Source organism: Mustela lutreola, chromosome 10, assembly GCF_030435805.1.
Source record: "Mustela lutreola isolate mMusLut2 chromosome 10, mMusLut2.pri, whole genome shotgun sequence".
Taxonomy (NCBI): Eukaryota; Metazoa; Chordata; class Mammalia; order Carnivora; family Mustelidae; genus Mustela; species Mustela lutreola.
In genome coordinates, this window is record NC_081299.1 from 99,288,415 (window position 1) to 99,308,169 (window position 19,755).

General features: G+C 43.1%; 1 protein-coding gene across 4 annotated transcripts in view; it reads left to right on the plus strand.

The window, feature by feature from the left end:
* Nucleotides 1-19,755, plus strand: part of SLC22A15 (solute carrier family 22 member 15) — a 79,645-nt gene that overhangs the window by 52,756 nt on the left and 7,134 nt on the right. For all 4 annotated transcript variants that reach the window (XR_009345120.1, XM_059136274.1, XM_059136276.1 and 1 more), the window contains 2 exons: nt 4,765-4,905; nt 7,110-7,195. Coding sequence is in view for 3 of the 4 variants with exons in the window: in XM_059136274.1 (XP_058992257.1) it covers nt 4,765-4,905; nt 7,110-7,195 (227 nt within the window). In the remaining variant the exon portion in view is untranslated. The remainder of the gene's footprint in view (nt 1-4,764; nt 4,906-7,109; nt 7,196-19,755) is intronic.

Genomic DNA, 19,755 nt, shown 5'->3' on the forward strand with positions numbered 1-19,755 from the left:
ATCCAGGGCAAGGCCCTAACTCTCTTCAATTCCGTGAAGGCTGAAAGAGGGGGCAAGGCTGTAGAAGGAGAGTCTGAAGTTCACAGAGTTTGGTCCATGAAGTTTAAGGAAATAAGCCATATCCGTAACAGAGAAGCCAAGGAGAAGCAGCAAGTGCTGACGTGGCAGCTGCAGTGGGTTCTCCGGAAGATCCAGCTCAGACAACCCATGAAGCAGGCTCCACTAAACAACAGATTTCCATGTCGGTGAAACAGCCTTCTTTTGGAAGAAGATGCCATGTAGGACTTCTATTGTCGGAGAAGAAGAGTCAGCACGTGGACAGTCCGACACACTTGACAGCGGCTAATGCCGCTGGTGACTTAAAATGGAAGCCAGTGCTCACCAACCGTGAGCATGCTGGGGCCTGTGCTCTCTACGGGGAACGACAAAGCCTGGATGGCAGCACTGTTTTCAAATCTGTTTACAAATATTTGAAGCCCACTATTGAGACCTACTGCTCAGAAAAAAAAAAAAAGATTCCTTTCAAAATATTACTGCTCACTGACAATACACGTGGGTGCCCAGGAGCCCTGAGGGAGATGGGCAGTGAGATTAATACGGTTTTCATGCCCCCCAACACGTTTGTTCTGAAGCCCATGGATGAAGGAGTCATTTCAACTTTCTAATCTTATGATTTAAGACATACACTTTGTAAGTTATGAGTGCCAGAGAGAGTGATTCCTTCGATGGAGCTGGTCAGAGTTCATTGGAAACCCTGTGGAAAAGATGCATCATTCTAGATGCCATTGAGAACATTCATGTTTCATAGGAAGAGGTCAAAATATCCACATTAACAGGAGTTTGGAAGAAGCTGATTCCAGCTCTCGTGGCTGACTTGGAGGGGTTCGGGACTTCAGTGGAGGAAGTAACTGGAAATGTGACAGAAACAGCGAGAGAATGAGAAGGACAAGTGGACCCTGAAGACAGGACTGAACTGCTGTGATCTCATGATCGGACTTGCACGGATGAAGAGTCACCTTCTTACAGATGAGCGAAGAAAGTGGTTTCTGGAGACAGAATCTACTCCTGCTCGGAAGACTGTTGGCAATGGCAACATCCGGTTTAGAATATTACCTTGTTGACAAAGCAGCAGCAGGGTTTGAGAGGACTGACTCCAATTCTCAAAGAAGTCCTACCTATCAAACAGCGTCACATGCTACAGAGAAATCGCTCATGAAAGGAAAAGTCAGTCAACGCGGCAAACTTCAGTCTTGTCTCACTTTAAGAAATTGCCTCAGCCACCGCAACCTTCAGCACCCAACCCCCTGCTCAGCCAGCAGACGTCGGCAGCGAGGCAAGACCGTCCATCAGCAAAAAGATGATGACTCGCTGAAAGCCCACATGATGGTTAGCATTTTTTAGCAATAATATATTTTAAATTAAAGTATCTACATTGTTTTTTTAGACACAATGCTTTTACACACTTAACAGACTACAATATAGTATATGCATAACTTTCCTATGCACTGGGAAACCAAAATATTCACCTGACTTGCTCTACTGTAATACTCACTTTATTGCAGTGGTCTAGAACCCACAGTATCTCCTAGGTATGCCCGTCCATTGTGCTCGGTTGCTGTAGATTGGGCCCAGGATTGGGTGTGAACAGCGTATTTACCAGCTCGAAGGACTGTCTTGCTGTGGTTGGCATGTATTTGCATGCAGGCTGCGTAGAAACCTACATTTTCATGTGGAGATTAAGGAGAATCATTTTATATGAAAGTGATCTTCAATGTAAACCTGTTGAAAACAGCAGATGGACAGGATGAAGCTGTGAATATATTTTGCTATATCGTGATTCTCTTTTTCCACCCAGCCAGGCAAGGCTGCCACCTCTGTGATTAGGGGCCAGGGCATCCCCTCTGCTGCCCTCCCCACAGACCCAGCACCATGCTGGAATATCCCAGATGCAGAAGAAATGTGGAACAGAGGACGCACGGTTGGAGACATGGAGATTAGGGGAACTAAACCCAGTGTAGAAGCTACTCCTCTGAGTTCGGCTTATTCCAGACATTTACGTAATATATTCAGGTGCTTTGGGCTCCATAAAACTCCACATTTGCATGTCATATAGACAGTCAAACCCTCTGCCTACTTCTTGAGGACAATTTACTTCTTGTGTTTAGGATTTGGGTTTGTTTTTTGTTTTTTGTTTTTTTTGATGCAGATTAACTTTTGGATTCTGGCCTCCAGGGGATAAAAAACAGACAAACAAAGTAGACTGGGAACCGGGGAGAACATCCGTTTATTTTCTATCTTACACAGCCAAAGGAGTTCTTCTCAAATGAACCTCTTCCCCCTGGGCTCCAAATGCTAAAATACGTAATTATAGAGACAGTGTCATTCCACATAACGGCTGTTGTTTTTGAAGATGCTGTAAAATTCTGAAGTCTTTTCTGTGGGTCTGCCCTTGAAGGCAGCCCTTACCTGGGAGTAAAATGGTACCTCCACGGTTCACATCTGTTCCTTTGGTTATTTCCCACACTCGTTCCTTTTTAAATAGTTCTTTGATGCCCTAACTATACTGTTAAATATTATGCAAGCATTCTAAATTTTGCTTGGGGCCCATAAGAAGGATTGAAATGATTTTAATAGCTGTAATTACGCATCCCAATGACCAACTTGCCATTAAGGAACCTTGCGAGCAGAGTCCCTGCCTTGGGACCATCCGCCCATGCTCCACCCCCCCCCCCCCCACCGTGCTCACCCACTACTGTCAGCTTCTGCTCACCTCTTGTGTCCTCAACTGGTTTTGTTTATTTGTGCCTGAGTTGCTGCCATCCCAGCTGTGTTTAAATATGTGTGTTTCCACGGCTGGAACGACTTCATTGGGATTTCTCTTTGATTGATTGATTGATTGATTGAGCATGCGCGAGAGTGAGCTTGGAGAGGGTGGATGGAGGGGCAGAGAGAAAGAGAGAGAGAGAATCCCAGGATGCAGGGCTCGATCTCACGAGCCTGAGATCAAGACCTGAGCTAAAATCAAGAATGGGAGCTTAACCCACTGAGCCCCCCCACCCCACCCCTGGTGCTTTCTATTTTAAGTGCAGAGTAGACACACACTGCAGCATACAATGCATAGCAGAGGAGGACGTCTACTGTGGGAAGACAGGATTCTTTAAATACTTCAGAAAGCTGCATGGGTTTGTGTTTGTTTAGCTTACTGCTTGCAGACAAGGTAGGTGCTACAGGCAAAACAGCTCAGTGTCACTTTGCATCCTTACATATGATGTCATGGCTTCGACACCGCTCATCATCCTTAGTACACGAGTGACAGCTCCACGCAGTGAGCTATAATGGGATGTAGCTGCTGCGGCCAGCTGTTTGCCAGGGAGGGAGGCCCCTCTAAGCAGTCGAGCTCCAGAGGTCCCTCTCCTCTGCTCCCGTCCCTCTCCTGCTCTCTGCAGAGCCTTCTTAATAGCCCAGGGCACCTGGCCCATTTGGCTGTTTTGGCAAAATGGAGAGAAAGCTTTCCCCTCTCCTGTTTGATCTCATTGTTGTAGCAACAGCTCATCCGACTTTTTCTAAGGAAAACAAAAGGGAAGCCAACAGAAACTTCCCTGTAATAAACACCCATCAGGTGAATTGCAAAAATGTGAAAACTGATGGACTTCCAAAGCCTGTAGTATATTGTATAAAAATGTGTAGTTTCCAAGGGACGCCTGGGTGGCTCAGTGGGTTAAGCAGCTGCCTTCGGCTCAGGTCATGATCCCAGCGTCCTGGGATCGAGTCCCATATTGGGCTCATTGCTCGGCAGGGAGTCTGCTTCTCCCTCTGCCTCTGCCTGCCATTCTGTCTGCCTGTGTTCACTCTCTCTCCCTCTCTCTCTCTCTGACAAATAAATAAAAAAATTAAAAAAAAAATGTGTAGTTTCCAAAATGCATCTATAGAACCAGCAAAGCCTACTTTTGGTGGTTTGTTTCTGTTTGTTCTATTCTGTTTCATTTTGTTTTTAATAATTCAGTTTCCTAGGCACAGGTGTTTGTTTTCTTCTCTTCCCTCTACTTGAGAAAGCCCCGATTTGGAGCTTCAGGGTGGCACTTTGGTCGGCTTACAACCCCCTCCCCCAGCTCCTTTGTTCCCAGCCCAGTGCCTGCAACCTAGGAGCCTATCCCCAAGTGTTGCAGAAACAGCACGCAGAAATAAACTGATGGCTTCTCCGAAGGTCCTTCCTCAGCTGACCCTCCTGGAGGATCCTGCCTCCGCTGGGCTCCCGGTTTTCTCTTTCCTGTCTGGGTGGGTCGAGAACCTGGTCAGGAGGTTGGAGGGCCAGTCATCTCTGGCCTGCAGGTGACCCACCGACCATCTGGTCACTTCTCAGCACATGCTCTCAACACCATGCCCTGTTGACTTTCCCCTCGGGAGCTCTTTCCTAGAGTCTTTTGGACAATAACACAGCAGTTGCCTGCGGCCAGTGTTTATAAACTGCTGGATTAAATAAAGCGAGAATAGTCATTGTCTTCTGCTGAATGCAGGTGTACTTGATGGAAGGACAGACGGTGTCTGCATTCTTCCAGGAGTAGCTACACATCTGCTTTAGAGAGCGTCTAGGCATCACTCAACCACTTCCAAGAATACATTTAGGTTGGGATGGAAAGGTCTGTGGGAACGCCAAGCTGATTGCTTAAGACAGAGGACATTATACTGAACCAGTGACTGGACCTTCTCCAGCAGATTCTCACGTGCTTTTCCTGTTGGCCTTCTTGTCTTTCACCCCAACTGCAGGTTCGTGTGCAGCTTGGTGTACTACGGCCTCACTCTGAGCACAGGGGATCTCGGCGGAAATATTTATGCCAACCTGGCCCTGTCTGGCCTCATAGAGATTCCGTCTTACCCTATCTGCATCTACTTAATTAACCAGAAATGGTGAGTAGAATTGAGTATGGAGGGCCCCACATAGGATTACACTCTCATATCCATAAATACCTAAGTATCATTGTCTTTGTCGACAGGCAGTATCCGCTCAGCACTCCAGGGTGATTAGAATTCTTTTCAGACTAAATGCAGTTGGAATTCACTTTTTAGTGTGATATAGCTTGGGTTTCATATTTATGTGGGTTTTCAATCCAGTATTAAAAGGCACTACCACCGGGTTTTGGATAGTCTGTGGGTAGTCTGTTATCCCCAAGAGAAAGGATTATTGGCTCTGTATAGAAGGAGCTCGGTCGACCCAGCCCCTATCATGTAGAGGTTCTTACACAAGCATAGAATTGGAGGACCTGAAAAGACTTTTCTTACCTCTTAAGACCCACTCGACTTCAATGAGGGGAGGAATTCATCCTGCTTTTGCTACTTTTTCATGGGGTATCTTACTACTTTTTAAAAGAATTCTCTTTTATAATAAGAGAACTCCATTTCCTCAGTTTCCCCATTAGGTTGCTTCTGTTACTGAGCCCTGACCAGGGCAACTGAAAATCCCATTCACTGTGAATCAGCTGGATTGTGCTGTTTCCCGTTCTCCAGAAATCATCATTTTCACCCAAACAGCATTCCTTTTGCACTACCCTTGGGGCTGTTGTCATGGGTGGTGGGCTCAGGGCATTATGAAGGGTGGGTGTAGAATCTGTTCAGCTTTTCTCTGGGGGCAGTCTCGGTCATCTATGCTGCCCCCTCTGTTAAGGACTGAGCTTGCTGTCACCACGGTCCAAGAGCCGAGTCAGGCTGCATATTCAGAAATCTGTCCCCATCACCTCCAGTGAGCCAGACGCCCCTCCCTTGTGTTGTCACACCTTCCTTGCCCACCTCTGAGGGCCCCTTACAAAGGGTTTAGAAGGGTGTCGTCCTGGGAAGCAGCGTCTCTGGCTTTGCATCCCCCATGCCCACCTGGCGTAGCACCTGTCCACTGGAAGGTTCTCAGTACTGATGTTAAATGAGGCACAATGACCTGGAGACCCATGTGTCGTCCTGTCTCCCTGCCACTACCACTGAGTTCAGATCTAGTCTCAGCCACGTGTTACTTTGATGACTTTGACAGATGATGGCTTCGACAGGTAAGCTTTTGCGTACTTATCCCTAAACTTGGGCTTCTAAAATTCCCTGGCAGAATTATTATACAGGTTATAAGTACTGTGGCAGTTCCTACAGGGGACCTGGCGAGTCACAGGCCCCTCGTGAAGGGAGTCTCGTTAATGCCAGTGCTTTTCATCCAAGCCTCCAGCAATTCTTCAAAAATTAGTTTCCTTGATGAAGTGTGCAATACATGTCACTTAATTCTGACATACTCACAAGAAATTTTTTTTTCCAATGTGTATTTTTAAGAGAGAGAGCCTTGTTTTACAGTGTTTAAAATTTGCAACGACATGGATAGCACTAGAGGTTATTATGCTAAGGGAAGTAAATCAGTCAGAGAAAGACAGTTGTATGATTTCACTCATACGTGGAATTTAAGACACGAAACAGAGGAACGTAGCGGAAGGGAAGGAAAAATGAAAGAAGATGAAATCAAAGACTCTTAATCATAGGAAACAAACTGAAGGTTGCTGGAGGGGAGCGGTGGGGAGGGAGGAATAGGATAATCGGCAGGCGGACATTCAAGAGGGCACTCGATTGAATGAGCACTGGGTGTGGTATGCAACTGACGAATCACTGACCTCTGCCTCTGAAACTGTTAATACGCTATATGTTAATTAATTGACTTTAAATAAAATTTTAAAAATGAGCTGCCAGAGATTCAGGTCACGAGAAGAAGTGAGCTAAAGACTCAGGTCTCCATGGTTCATTTTCTTTCTCTGGAAGATGGAGAGCACAGCGCATGCCTTACAGGTTTATTGTGAGGACTAAGTAAGATGGAGAGCATTCAGCATGTGAACCCTCACAGAAGTCGGTAGAATGGTTCTGTGTCCCCCCCCCCCCCCACTCGTCATTCGGTCCTGCCATCCGGCCAGTTTTCCCCGGTTTTGTGATGGCTCCGTATTTTATGTCCTGGTCAGTCACAGCTGCCACCCATTCCTTAAGCAACGATAAGCATATATAATGAAAGCAGGGACATTTCAGGAAGAAGGTTTAGGAGACAAAGCAGATGAATTTATAAGATCCTCAAGAGAAATGTGTAACGTCTTTCTGTTGTTTAGGTTTGGTCGGAAGCGGACATTAGCGGCGTTTCTGTGTCTAGGAGGACTGGCTTGTCTTATTATAATGTTTCTTCCAGAAAAGAAAGGTATGCCTTCCAGATTTCTACAGAAGGGTTTTGAACAGCACTTTTATTACAATGAATCTCAATATAGTAGAGAGATTACCATATGCCATGCTTCATTTCTGTGATTGCATATTATTTAGCGATTGTGTGGGCTATAATAGGCCAGATTCTTCCCATTGCCTGAACGATTCTCTGGGTGAATAATGTGCTTAGAGGTGCACTATTAATTCTTTCAGGCGATTAAGCTACCATCTGGGGTGTCTGGGCTGCAGCACTGGTGATACTAGAGTTGTTTATTTGATGATGGGGAGGACCATTTAGCTCTGCAGAGGGAGAAGCTCCGTCCAGGGCTACAGATTTGCACACTCCATTCTGGCCAATCATAGATCAGAGGTCAGAGTCCCTGGTTCTCAGAGACAGCTTTGGCACCCTGGGCATATCCAGCTATACCCCTGGGACCCCCCGATCATAACAGCAGCAACAGTAAGAGTGCTGTTCTCTGTTGGTGACAATAGACATGTTCCCAGTCTTTTTTAAACTGTGAACAAAACATCCTTAGGAAACTTTGCTATTTTTATATATTTGTAGCTTTGCTGTGCATTCTTATCTAACTTGACTTCTGTCCCTCTGTAGAAATTATGTTAGAGAAGGATGGTTCTCAGCCTTTTTTTTTTTTTTTTTTTTTTTATTTATTTGACAGACAGAGATCACAAGTAGGCAGAGAGGCAGGCAGAGAGAAAGGGGGAAGCAGGCTCCCTGCTGAGCAGAGAGCCTGATGTGGGGCTTGATCCCAGGACCCTGAGATCATGACCTGAGCTGAAGGCAGAGGCTTAACCCACTGAGCCACCCAGGCACTGCTCAGCCTTTTTTTCCCCCCTTTTTTTGCACTAGCACACCTGACACATACTAGCTGTCTTGTCAAAACCTGAGTTGGCCAGTGATTTCCAACAGTGTGGAGTGGGTCATAACGAACACGTTGCTGCTGGGGCCCTGTGTGGGAGGCTTAGGGATCTTAAGAAGTCTCCATCCCGGAGCTTTTACTTCAGGTGGGAATCATGGTGAGGTGTTTTCATGGAAGGTTTGACAGCTGCTCGGAACATAGTGGAGAATTTACATCCCAACCATCATATCACATAGGAAACTCTCCTTTGTCATTGCTTCTCACCAAAGACCCCAAGGCTATGTGTTCTGGTTCTGTAGCTCCCGGTACACTATGCGCTGGTCGCCAACTCAAGTTCTATGCCTTGATCCCAGAGGGAGGCTTGTTCACTACCAAGGATGTGACCCGTATGGTGTGTGATGTTCATGGAATCACACAAACTAGAGGATATAAGTTTGCCCGTTTGTGACTCTCTAAAGAAATTGTTACATCTGCTAATGCCAGAAAAGGGAGAGTCCTCCACTCTTGCCTTGGTGTGGGCTTACAGAAGCAAGGGCCTGGTTCTCTTTGTCTGACAGAACACAGTGGGCTTCAAATCATCATAGCTTTATTTTTTAAATACATCTATTTATTTATTTGGTACAGGAGTGTGTGTGTGTATGTGTGTGTGAGAGAGAGAGAGAGAAAGCACGAGTGGGGGGCAGAGGGAGAAGGAGAAGCAGACTCCCCACTGAGCAGAGAGCCCTCCACGACCCTGGGATCATGACCTGAGCCAAAGGCAGATGCTCAACCCAGGCATCCCAAGATCATCATAGCTTTAGATTCAGATTTTGTTTTTCACAAACAACCTGGAAATCCGTTGTTTTTATCTGGCATAGGCCAGTTCTAGTTGTCGCCTTGTAGACAAAACTTTCTCCTTGTTGCCATAAGCACCCCTGGAACCTCTCACCCTCTGCAAGCAGAGCCAGTTCATGTCTCTCCCCCTCCCACATAGCTGTGCACTGCGGGGAACCAGCCCACCGCCCAACACTCTGCACATGGTGCTTTCTGCAAAAGCCCACAGTGGAAGCAGGTGTGTGGTCTCAGCCAATCCTGGCCTCACTCTGCTCACGTGTGGTTGGTTGGGTATTTTTGTTTGTGTGTGTGTTTGTTTTTTTTAAGATTTTATTTATTTATTTGACAGACAGAGACCACAAGTAGGCAGAGAGGCAGGCAGAGAGAGAGAGAGAGAGAGGAGGATGCAGGCTCCCTGTTGAACAGAGAGCCCGATGTGGGGCTCAATCCAGGACCCTGAGACCATGACCTGAGCTGAAGGCAGAGGCTTTAACCCACTGAGCCACCCAGGCGTCCCTACGTGTGATTGGTTTTAAGAGAGAAGCTCAAGTGAGCCCTTTGTTGATGGTGCCCCCCAGGTGGACATGGAGTGAGGAGTACTTCAGGGGGATGTACCTCTGTTATACTTAGAAAAGTGGATGTCAAGTCTATTTTTAAAGATTTCCAGGAAAAGAAATCTCACTATATCCTTATAAAATTGTTTCTATTTTTAATAGCCATGAGAACGGGCTTCTTCCACTACAACTGAGCTTCGTCACTGGAGACAGAGAGATGAGCATCACCATCCCCCCCTTTTTTTTGCATAATCCTTCCTATATTTTCTGAGAGTCAGCTATTCCTGAATCTTCTCTTCTTTGAGCTGAAAAATTTGTTCCTTAAACTTTCTTTGAAGCTTTCATATTTACTCCTTAAAGCATGTCAGTGGATCTCTTTTAAATCTCAGTGTGTTCAAAGTTCTGAGCCTTAAGCTACTTCTTACAAAAGTTCTGATAAATATATATTAAGAAAGAGAACTAATAGTTTGAAAAATCCTACTAGCACCATCTTCTCAGTGCTTTTTGTACCTGTTTTCCCCCACTTTTCCCCACCAAACACACCTTCACTCTCTTTCTGCCAACATAGGTGTCCCAGTCCCTGCCAGCTTTTTTTTGGCACCTGTGTTTGATTGTGGTTCTCTGTGTCTGAGGCGCAGACAGACATACAGGTACACCTCTAGAAGAGACCTGGCATTCCACAGGCTGTGGTTTATAATTATTAGGCAAATTGTCTTGCCCGGTGCATATTCGCACATTGGTTGGCCTCCAAGTGAATGTTCTCCCTGGGAGTAGTATGACCAGGTGGCCACTAATATTTTTGTACAGATTTCTCATCATTCATTTTGATTTCTATCCTTGCTTAAAGGATCCTGATTAAACCTCCAATACTGTCGTTTCTGAAGAGTTGACTATATTCTGGGTTCTCTTCATATACAGAAGATACTACATATTACCCGCATTTGATGAGAAAACTAAAGTTCACATAGGTCAAGCAACTTGTCTATGTTGGCACAGCAAGGAGGCAGCACACTGAGGATTCAGATTTCAGGTCTGTCTGACTTTACGATCTGTGCTGTTTGGGGAATGCTGTTTTTGCCTTCTTAGAGTTTTATAGCCAAAGTATTCACTGCACATGGTGAGGCTGTTGTCTTAGAAAATTAATGCTGCCTAATTAGAGCCACTTCTTAACTCTTCAGTAGAGAGGTCTGTTGGGAATTGGCCAGGGTTCAAGGACTTGGGTTGTCAGAGTGATGCTGGGCTCTCGTTGGCAAGGAGGTTCATGGCAGCGGCAATCCTGCCAGAGACTGACTAAGGGGGAGTCACAGCACATGACCAGATCAGCGAGTTTCACAGTGGAAAGAGTATCCTCAGACTCTACTCCGAGCATCTTTATATCTCATTTCTTTTATCAACCTTGGTCTGCCCATTCTTTAGTCACTTGACTTCTCTGGTGCTCCTGTAGGAAGGACCCTATTCATAAACAAGACCTAGTCCCTGGACTCAAAGAGCTTACAATCTGGTGAAGAAAATGAATGATTAGAGAAAAAAAACAACAACAATAAAAGTCAGGAGATACCGTATGAGAATTGACCACAAAATACATGGGGACTTTAATTTCAGACCACGATCGTAATGGAGACCAGCTATCCTCCTGCCTTAAACAAGTATAAAACCAGAGAAAATACTGATTTTCATACACTGGACAATAGGCTGCCCAGGACAGACAGTGATCCCCAAGTGGAAGGAAACCAGGTGCTCCCTGTGACCTCACTTAGCATCTCGGAATCACGGTGCAGGGACGGGGAGCCCAGCAAATCCTGGTGCTATCCTAAATTCAGAAGACAGTAATATTAAAACTTGGAGAGGCCAAGATTTCTAGAATTTGCTAGGAAATATACTGGAGAGGAATAAGATACTCAGAGGAAGAACTCCAGAGATCTGCAGAAGGGGCCTCCTAGTCTTCTGGCTGCTTACTGATCTGTGCATGCGTTTGAGGAAGCTACTGAGGCTACTGAGGCCCGAGAGGACCGCCAGGAAGCAGCATTCAGGACAAATCATGGAACCCAAGGCCATGCCTACATTGCGTTCTTTTCAACCAGGTTTGCTGCTCTGGGTAGACCTCCTGGGTCAAAGAAGTCCCACACCAAAGGCTGTTCTCTGCTTGCGCTCAAAGTACTTTAAAAAGCTCAGAAGGATAAAGTGATCCCAAGTAACTTAACTGCATCCCAGAGTAAGGAGCGACAGTATTTAAAGAAATATGATAAAATCCAGCACCTAGCAATGTAACATCCACAGTGTATGGCATCCTGCCAGTATTACCAGGCAGGAAAATACCACTTATGATCAGGAGACATGGCAATAGAAACAAAACCAGAAATGACCCAGACGATAGAAGAAAGAGATAAGAATTTTAATAAACAGCTATTATCAATATATTCCATGTTTAAGAAGATAAAGGAAAGCATGATCATCTTGAGTAACAGAGGCTATAAAAGACACATGTGTGATATCTAGAGATGAAGCATCGGTTGCATGAAAAACAATGCAGTGGATGAGATTAGTTACAGAAGATCAGTGAAAGCCATAACAAAAGGAAGTATGCAAGGGGCACCTGGGTGTCTCAGAAGAAGCCCCTGCCTTCAGCTCAGCTCATGATCTTCCAGTCCTGGGATCTGGAGCCCCACATCTGGCTTCCAGCCCAGCGGAGAGTCAACTCTCCCTCTGCCTCTGCCATTCCCTTTGCTTGTACTCTCTCTCTCTCTCTCAAATGAATAAATAAAGTCTTTAAGAAAGGAAAGAACGTATTCAAAATGAAGCAGAAACAAAGAATTGAGTGAAAAGTTAGCAAAGCATCAATGAGTTGTAGGACAACACTAAGCCTAATGTATTTGTAATTGGAATCAAAGAAGGAGGAAGTAAAGAAAAAATTATTTGCAGGAAAGATGGTCAGATCCTTTCCATGTTTGATGAAAGCTAGAAACACCTAACAAGAAAGTCTGTTCATCAAGAGGATGTAATGCACTGATTGTGTAGCATCTAGTGACAGATTCAAAATACATGAAAATTGGATAGAACTGAAAAAGTAAATAGACAAATCCAACTTAGAGTTGGATATTTCAGGATCCCTCAACGATTCATAGAAAAATCAGACTGCAAGTAACTACAGATATGGAGTTTGAACATAACCTAACTGCCATTTTACAGACGCTCTCCCCTGACACAGCAGAACATGCATTCCCTCTGGGGCACACATGAAATACTCACCAAGAATGACCACGTTTGGGCCATAAAACAAGTTTCAATAAATTGAAGAGGATTGAAATCTTCCAAAAATAGTTGTTTTATGAGAGTGGAATTAAGCTAGAAATCAGTAACTGAAAAATATCAGGGAAAACCTCACATATTTGGATTTTAAAAACCGCTCTTCTAAAAACCCATGGGTCAAAGAAGAAAGGAAATTAGAAAGTATACACATATTTTTAAAAGATTTTATTTATGTATTTGACAGAGAGAGAGCACAAGCAGGGGGAGTAGCAGATGGAGAGGAAGAAACGGCTGTTTCTTGCTGAACAGGAAGCCCCATGGGGGTTTCAGCCCTAGGCCCGTGGGATTATGAGCTGAGGGCAGATACTTAACAGACTGAGCCACCCAGTGCCCTGGAAACATTTTTTTTTTAATAGTTTTTGGTGGGTTTTTTTTGTTGTTGTTGTTTTGGGGGGGGTTGCTTGTTTTTTTTTTTTTTTTAGATTTTACTTGTTTATTTATTTGAGAAAGAGAGAGCATGAGAGAGGGGAGGGTCAGAGGGAGAAGCAGACTCCCCACCAAGCTGGGAGTCTGATGCAGGACTCGATCCCAGGACTCCAGGATCATGACCTGAGCCAAATGCAGTTGCCTAACCAACTGAGCCACCAGGTTGCCGCCCTCCTGGAAACGTTTTTAATTAAACAGTAATTAAAGCATAACCTATCTCAGTTTGTGGGATGCAATAAAGTAGTGCTTAGAGAAAATTTAATTAGAAATATATCAGAATAAAGGTGTTTTCAAATGAATGATCAAACTTCTTTCCTAAGAAAATAGAAGACAAACTTTAAAAAAAAAAAAAAAAAAAGACAAATTAAGCACAAAGCCAGATAAGAAAGCAAATAATAAGAGCAAAAAATCAGTAAAATAAAAATAGGAAAATACTAGGGAAAAACCAATGAAACCAAAAGCTGGTTGTTGAGATCAATAAAATCAATAAACCTCTTGCCAAACTAATATAAGAAAAAGAGAGAAGACATACATTACCAATATCAGGAATGAAAGAGGGGAACCTATAGAACCTGTCGGCATTTGTAAGAGAACACTGAACGTTTTTATGCCAGTAAATTCAACTTAGGCAAAATGGGTCAATTCCTTGAAAGACACAAGCTGCCAAAGTATACTAAAAAACCCAGATAAGTTGAATAGACCTCTCTATTCAAGAAACTGAATCTGCTGGGACAAACATTCCTACAAGAGAATTCCTGGCCCAGATGGCTTCGCTGGTGAATTCTCTGAAACACTTAAGGAAAAGGTAACAGCCATTCTATATGTTCTTCCAGAAAATACAAGAGGAAGAAATACTCCCCCAGCCTCATTTGTGAGGCCAGCAATTACCCTGATACGAAAAACAAACAAAGAATTTACAAGAAAACCACAGACCCGTATAGATGCAATCCTGAACTAAATATTAGCAAATTGAATCCAGGAGTGCACAGCACGGGCGATACATCATGACCAAGCAAGAGATATGCTCCCAATGCAGGGCTGATTTGACATTCAAAAGCTAAGCAGTGTTATTCACCATTTTAAAAAGGCAGAAGGAGGGGTGCCTGGCTGGCTCAGTGGGTTAAAGCCTCTGCCTTCGGCTCAGGTCATGATCCCAGGCCCCGCATCAGGCTCTCTGCTCAGCAGGGAGCCTGCTTCCTCCTTTCTCTCTGCCTACCTCTCAGCCTACTTGTGATCTCTGCCTGTCAAATAAATAAATAAAATTTTTAAAAAAAAAAAAGGCAGAAGGAAAAAAAAAGATCATTTCAAAACTAGTCAAAAAAGCACTTATGAGAATTGAACATCCGTTCATTACAGAAACCAGCAGCAACTAGTAATAGTTGATAAAGGGTATCAACGGGGAACCTACAGCTAACATCATTTCATGGTTAGAAAGCAAATACTTGCTCTCGAAGATCAGGACAAAGGCAAGGATGTCCATTGTTATCACTTCTGTGGAACAGTGTACTGGAATTACTAGTGAATACAGTAAGGTAATACAAAGAAATTAAAGGGATCCAAATTGGAAAGGAAGAAGTAAAACTATCTTTATTCACAAGACTACTTGAGAGTGTCCACAGAAAATCCTAGAGAATATACAAAAAAAATCTAAAATTAATAAATGAGTTTCACAGAGTCATGTGACACAATTTTACTTCTATATATTAGCAACAATTTAAAATTGAAAAAATACCATTTTTAATAAAATAAAAATGTGATTTATTTAGATAAATTTTACAAAATAATGTTTAAGACCTATGCAAAGCTATAAAATGCAAAACTGATGAGAGAAAATCAAAGGAGACTAAATAAATGAATTGGTGGTATTAATAATAAAATAAATGAAGAGATTACCATTCAGGGTTGGAAGATCTTCTTTAAGTCATCAGTTCACCCCAGATCAGTCTATCTTCAGCACAGTCAAACCCAATAAAATTTCCAACAGACCTTTTTTTGTGGACAGATATTGACAACTTAATATCAAAATTTTTATAGAGATGTAAAGCACCTAGAATATCCCAAAATAACTTTTATCAAGAAAAATAAAGTTGAAGGACTTATCCTACCTGATTTTAGAACTTACTACAAAGTTACATTAATCAGGATAGTATGATATTGTCAGGTAGGAATGGACGTATAAATAATAGGATAGAATTTAGTATGAAATGAACCCACACATGTGGTCAGTTGATTTTTATTTTATTTTTTGAGGGGGGCTGGAATTTTGATCACCTTTTAAAAATGTTTTATCCAATTATAACATACATAGAGAAAAATGCACACAGTCAACTGATTTTTAGCAAAGAAGACAAATCAGCTCAATGAGGAAAAGATAATCTTTCCAGCAGCTGGTGCTGGAATAATTGGATGTCTGTGTGCAAGCAGTTTAACTTCAACTTGCCTGTCACTTCATACGCAGTTATTAACTCCTTGTAAGACTCCGACGTAAAGCCTAAAACTACAGAAGTTCCATAAGAGAATGTAGGAGAAAAATCTTAGTGACTTTGGTTTAGGCAAAGATTTCTTATATAGGACACACAAAGCACAAAGCAAAAAAAAAAAAAAAAAAAAAAAATCATTACTTAGACTTCAAAATGAAAAATCTGTGCTTTTTGAAAGACATAACTAAAGAAAAGCAAGGTACAGACTGAGAAAAGTAATTGCAAAACATATACCTGATAAAGAACTTGTACCCAGAATACAGAATGGACTCTTGCAGCTTAATAATGAGAAACAAACAAACAAACAAAACATGGACAGAAGATTTGAACAGACACTTCTCCAGAGGGATAAGAAAATGGTCAATAAGCATGGGAAAAGATGTTCAATTATTTAACATTACGGAAATGGAAATCAAAACCACAATGGAGATCTACCACTCCGCACCTATTAGAATGACTAAAATTAGGGTGCCTGCTTGGCTCAGTCAGTTAAGCATCTGCTTTTGGTGCAGGTCATGATCCCAGGGTCCTGGGATCCAGTCCCAGGTTGAGCTCCCTGCTCAGCGGGAAGTGTGCTTCTCCCTCTGTCCTTTCTCCCTGCTCCTGGCTCTCTTTCTTTCTCTCAAATAAATAAAGTCTTAAAAAAATAAATCTAAAAGACCAACCATACCATCACTGGCAATGATAAGGAAGAATTGGAACTCTTATATCCCACTGATAGAAGTGTAAACTGGAACAGACCCTTTGAAAAACATTAGCAGCTTATTTAAAAGGGAGACATACATGTGCCATATGACTCACCTTTACCCAAGGGAGGCAGGAGCACAGATGCACACAAAGACTTTGATGCAGATGTTCATAGTAGCTTTATTAATAATGGTCCCAAACTGGAAGGAACCCAAATACCCATCAGCTGAGGAACGGATAAACAAATTGTGACCTATTCCTACAATGAAATATTGCTGAACAACAACAAAAAGGATTGAACTGTGACCTACTGATTACACACAACAACATGGATAAATTTCAGAACCATTCATGCTAACGAAAAGAAGCCAGACGCAAAAGTCTACAAACTGAAGGATATCATTCATGTGAAATTTTAGAAATGGTGAAACTATGGTGACAGAACTTTACGCATATATGGTATTTTTCTTTAAGAGGGGGGAGGGGAGTAAATGAATTCTAGGTTCTTTTGCCCACCTGTGTGTGTATCATAACAGAGGGCATACTGCTGTCTTAAAGATTTTTAACATATGCATGAGCAATCAAAAATATTTCATAATCATCCAATGAATGAAGTAGATGATTAAGTTGAATTTTTACTATTTGGGATCAATGAAATGTGACTATAACATGCTGAGAATTTTTGTTCTGGCAACCTCAGATAGACTCTGAGGAAGCTTCTAGATAGCTAGATAGTCCTTATAGCTTCATCACTGGAATAAACTTACAACCTCTTGAATTCAGTGCTTTGAAGGATACAAGATACAAGTGTTCTGAGAATTATCTTTTTTCCCCCTCAAAGATAATTGAGTTTAGTTTCCTTTTTTTTTTTTTAAAGATTTATTTATTTGACAGAGAACACAAGTAGGCAGAGCAGCTGGCAGAGGGAGAGAGAGCACAAGGTGATAGGGAGAGGGCACACAGAGGGGGAGGCAGAGGGAGAAGCAGGCTCCCCACTGAGCAGAGAGCCTGAAACGGGGCTTGATCCCAGGGAATCATAACCTGACCTGAAGGCAGATGCTTAGCCGCCTGAGCCACCCAGGCACCCCTAGTTTTCCTTTTTTTAAACACTTTGTACTTTTGCTGGTAGTAGCCAGTAATAATCTGATTTTATATTCAGATAAAGAACCAAAGTCAGATGTCCAAGGAACCAGCCCAGGGGCTGCCAAGCACTTCTGAACATTGACTCAGGATTGACCAACTGCCCAACAGCTGCCTCAGAAAGAATAAGAAATAATTTTCTAATAAACAGAGCTACTGAAATTGACACGGGCCACCTGGGGATAAGGTGAATTCCCTGAGGTTCGGGTGGTGACTGGACTCCAGTGTCAGGAATGCAGGAGAAGTTACGAGCAGATGCTGATGGAGAGCTCTGTGGGGACGGAGCTGGAGCCTCGCTCCCCAGATGGCTTCCAGCCGGAAGTGTCCTGAGCCTCACGGGAAAGGCTTCTTGCAGCTTTGGTGTCTGTGGGCGTTTGGCTAAAAGCCTTCCGTGGTGTGCCATTTGAATTCAATTTTCAGGACAGCAATCTCCTACCCTGTTGTTAAAGATGTTACAGAGCGTCGCTCTACAGTTCTGAAAGATGCCATCCCGTACGGGTTGAAAACGGTCCCAGAGTTCATCTGCAGTAAAGCAAATGTGCAGATTGCTGTTTGCGCCAAGGCTACCGAATACCTTTTCACAACACACTAAGTTTTCTGGAAAATAACTGAAGAATTGCCCTTATTATTGGTTTAATGGAGGAGATTGTTAGATCTCTAGCGCAGACATGAATCTTGTGGTAAATGCCAAAAGGCAGCGTTCTTTTTTCAGAAGCACTCGTGGCTTCAAATAATATATTCAGTACTTAAAAGAGCTAGCATCTTCTTCCAAATTGCCTGGCAGAAGAGGAGAAAGCCCCAGATGGTCGGGTTTGGCAGTGCCTGGGCCGCTGTGCTCAGGGCACCATCTTTAAAGTAGATGAAGATTTATTTCATAGTCAGGCAAGGAAGGGGAAGCATATTTTAGGATGGAGTATTTTAATGCCTCCCTCCTTAGAAGTTGAGAGAGCATGAACACAGGTTCTTTGCACTAAATTAATCCCTATTGTAGTCCTTCTACTAATTTGTTCAGCAAATATTTAGCAAGCACCGCAGAGTATTGTCCTATGGGAGACAGTGCGAGAGGCACAGACGCGAGCCGGATACCAGCCTTAGCCTGAAGTAACTCGATGCAGACAAGATAGAGAAGGAAGCAGCTCCAGGAGTGTGTCTGAAGCATGCCAGTTGAATGGGTCAGAGACTAGGGACAGTGGAGGTCAAAGGAAGGAAAGAATATTGCTTTTGAGTTATTTAAGGAAGGAGTGGTTTCTGTGGGCCATGCAAGCAGCCCCAAGGAAGGGGACAAGTATATCCTATTTGGCAGAAATGTCAAGGAGAAAGAGAGGCAATTACTTTGGTGATTAGGACCTTGCTGTTGACCTTCAAGGGTAGGACTTTGAGGAGAGCGTGTTATCGGAAGCCAGATTGTAGTGAGCTACGGGGCAGGTTATTTGGGGAAATGGAGAATTGGTCACTCATTGAAGATGTCTGCTAGTCAAGGGGGTAAGTACAACACAGTCAATGAGATTTTATTCCTCAGAAAAATAAATTGCTATTTTGAGAGCAGAGTCTGCTGGGTCATTGAAGGGAGAGGTTAAGTATGTTTGAAAGGGAATGATTGCATTGCAAGATCCTGGGGAGAAAAATGTTAATAAAGGAAAGAACCACAGGATAATTGATAGTATTTTTGATAGGGAAATGAACTGCTATAACCTGTAGTTTTGCATTTTATGTAAAGAGATAACATTAAGAAATATCTGTAACATTAAGAAATTATCTATTCAGAAACTGAAATATTATTAGTGATTAGTAATTCAAGTAAGAAGTTGGGCAGGAAGAAAAATTAAAAGGAGTTCCATATTTAGAGCCTTGTTCTTTAAAGAACATTAATGATTTATACCCTCTGGTAGTCATTTAATGGGGTTATTCCTTATCTTCCAATGGAATACCAAGAAATGCACACTGAAGAGAGTGGTTTTCCTGGACCTCCCCTCTGCCTCTTATATCCGTCAGACTTATTCCCCGCACGCACTAGAGCTTGTCATGCTAACTACCATTTCACATCACTGGTTGGTGAGCCAGGTTGGGAAGGAGAGGCAAGTAGCCTCCATGCTGGGTAAGATTTACTATCCCCATGAAGCTTGCTTTACCACAGGATAGTTTTCCAAGAGCTCTGTCACTGAGGAGGAAGCAAGTTTAATCCCCACCATGACCTCCACTGTGGAAGATTTCAGGGGGTTGGGCAAGACACTGGGAGAATATTTGCAGGCATGTGTTGCGTGTGCTCACTCAACC